The sequence below is a fragment of the Scylla paramamosain genome, chromosome 1 (genome assembly GCF_035594125.1).
Source record: "Scylla paramamosain isolate STU-SP2022 chromosome 1, ASM3559412v1, whole genome shotgun sequence".
In the NCBI taxonomy this organism is placed as follows: Eukaryota; Metazoa; Arthropoda; class Malacostraca; order Decapoda; family Portunidae; genus Scylla; species Scylla paramamosain.
The window spans coordinates 13,245,381-13,247,500 of NC_087151.1; the positions used below are offsets into that span (position 1 = coordinate 13,245,381).

Sequence of the window (2,120 nt, forward strand, 5' to 3'; positions counted from 1 at the left end):
CCGAGGCGCCGTGAGGTGAGGTGTTGGCTGCACCTGGGCCTTGTGCAGCCCTTTGAAAGCCCCCCTCTCGCCTTCTGTGTTTCAGACTGTCTAGCTGGTGGATGGGGGCGTCTTGATGAGTGCGTGGGTGTGGCTGCTGTTGCCTCTGCTGTAACTGCTGCCGCTGCTGCTGTCGCTCCTGTTGGTGTTGCTATCCCTGACTGACGGCACCGTAGATGAGGCGCTCGGCCCGCTGCTGCACCTTGTCCAGCAAGGAGAGATGGGACTGGGCACTGCACATTCACGTGAGGGACTGCACTCCATGATGGGCCTCACTTGCGCCTTTTACAGCGTCATGAGGCCCTTGGCGTCGAGTAGGTGTCTCACTCGACGCAGGAGTGTCACCCTCAGGGAAGCTTTGCGTGCCACGCTCTCCAGGTGGCGGTTGAAGCTGAGTTTGGAGTCAACTTCCACGCCTAGAAAGTTGATGGAGTCCTTGATGGCAAGGATATCTTCTCCAAACTTCAGCTGGCCTTCCATTAGCCTGGCATCCTCCCGTGAACGTGGAGATGACCAAGGCCTGGGTCTTTTCGGAAGATACTTGACTTGCCACCGTCTGCCCCAGATCAAAACGTCACAAAGGTGATGGTTGGTGGTATCGATCACATTCACAGCCTCCTCTCTACTATAACTGTGTGAGAGAGTGGCATCATCCGCAAAGGCCGACACTAGCGTGAGGCTCTGAAGAAGGTCGTTAAAGTGCACGTTCCATAGGATAGGGTCCAAGATCGAGCACTTTGGAACGAAGGCCTCCAAAGGGTGCACCCGCTCCGAGGTGCACCCGCTCACCATCACCCTCAGACTCCGGCCTTGCAGGTAGCTGAAGAACAGCTCCAGCAGCTCCTCCGTGACGCCGAGCTGCTCAAGCTTGGCCAGGAGTTCTCTGTGCTACACCCAGTCAAACACTCTAGCGATGTCCAGGGCGATGACAAGGGAGGGGCGGCCCGCGTCGAGGGCGTCGTGCCAGGCTTTAGTAAGTAGGAACTGGCAAGAGGCGGAGCGTCCCTTCCTGAGTCCGTGCTGTCGTGGGGAAATGAGGTGGTGGTCTTCTAGGTAGCAGGTCTGCTACTCTGCAATAATCCTCTTCGGGATTTTGTTGACATCTGACAAGAGGAAGATGAGAAGGTTGGTTGGTTCTCCTTTTTGTGTACGGGTGTGACCGGAGTCTCCTTCCTTGTAGCGAGCCATGTGCTAGTATGTAGGCATTGCAGGAAGATGCGTGTGAAGGGCCTTATCAGCTCCTCCGTACAGTGCTTCAGTAAGAAAAGGGAGACATCGTCAGGGCCGCGAAGGTGCCTCGCCACAGCGGTCCAGGGTTTGGCCACACAGGCGGATGAAGTGTGAGGGCTGACGGTCAGGCTCCTTAATGGTCATTTTGCCGCTGAAGTGTGCCGCCAGGAGTTCGGCCTTGTCCTGATTGACGACCACGAGATTGCCAGCGGCTGTTTTGAGGGTCGGGATGCTCTCCTGTGTGACCGTGCCCTGTCGCTACTTCACCAGGAAACACCATTCCTTGCGGCCCATTTGGTTGCTGGCGAGTTTCCTGCGCCCAAGCAGCCACCCTCGCCATGGCCCTGCAAGTAACGCGGTGCTGGACCTTGTGGCGACTGGTCACCTGCCGGCACCTGTAGCCGAAGCACGGCTGGTGTCGTGGCTCGACTTCTCCCCCCCCCTTCCCCAGCTCTCTCTCTCTCTCTCTCTCTCTCTCTCTCTCTCTCTCTCTCTCTCTCTCTCTCTCTCTCTCTCTCTCTCTCTCTCTCTCTCTCTCTCCACTTTGTGGATGAGTGTCCCAGTTTGAGAGATGTCGATGTCAGGGAGGAGACAGAGCCTTCCTTCCCTTTCTCTCCCTTCGTTTCTAGAAGAGGAGTATTCCACAACGATATAAAACGCTCTTAATTATAAAGAATGCTGTTATTTATAAACTAACAATTCTTAATTCGCTTACTTTTACTTTTTTGTATTATTTGATTATTTTTATTATCTAATATTTATCTATTACGGATTCTAATGCTTCTAATGCTGTGTCAAACTTTCCTATAAGTATTGTGGTATTTCCCACTTCATTATCAGAACTTTTCTGT

General features: G+C 53.9%; 1 protein-coding gene across 1 annotated transcript; it reads right to left on the reverse strand.

Moving 5' to 3' along the window:
* Positions 1–324: 324 nt before the first annotated feature.
* Positions 325–1,227, reverse strand: LOC135101927 (uncharacterized). The gene is made up of 2 exons (XM_064006354.1): positions 1,109–1,227; positions 325–922 (listed from the first exon to the last, which is right to left on the reverse strand). Exons 1-2 carry the CDS (start codon positions 1,225–1,227, stop codon positions 325–327), a joined length of 717 nt encoding a protein of 238 aa, XP_063862424.1.
* Positions 1,228–2,120: the final 893 nt, after the last annotated feature.

What these genes read in the sequence shown, in the direction of transcription:
- LOC135101927 (XM_064006354.1), bottom strand. Translation starts at nt 1,227, where the DNA reads ATGGCTCGCTACAAGGAAGGAGACTCCGGTCACACCCGTACACAAAAA. An exon ending in CCGAAGAGGATTATTGCAGA is followed by an intron (nt 923 to 1,108) that starts GTAGCAGACCTG and finishes GGTGTAGCACAG; the next exon opens with AGAACTCCTGGCCAAGCTTG.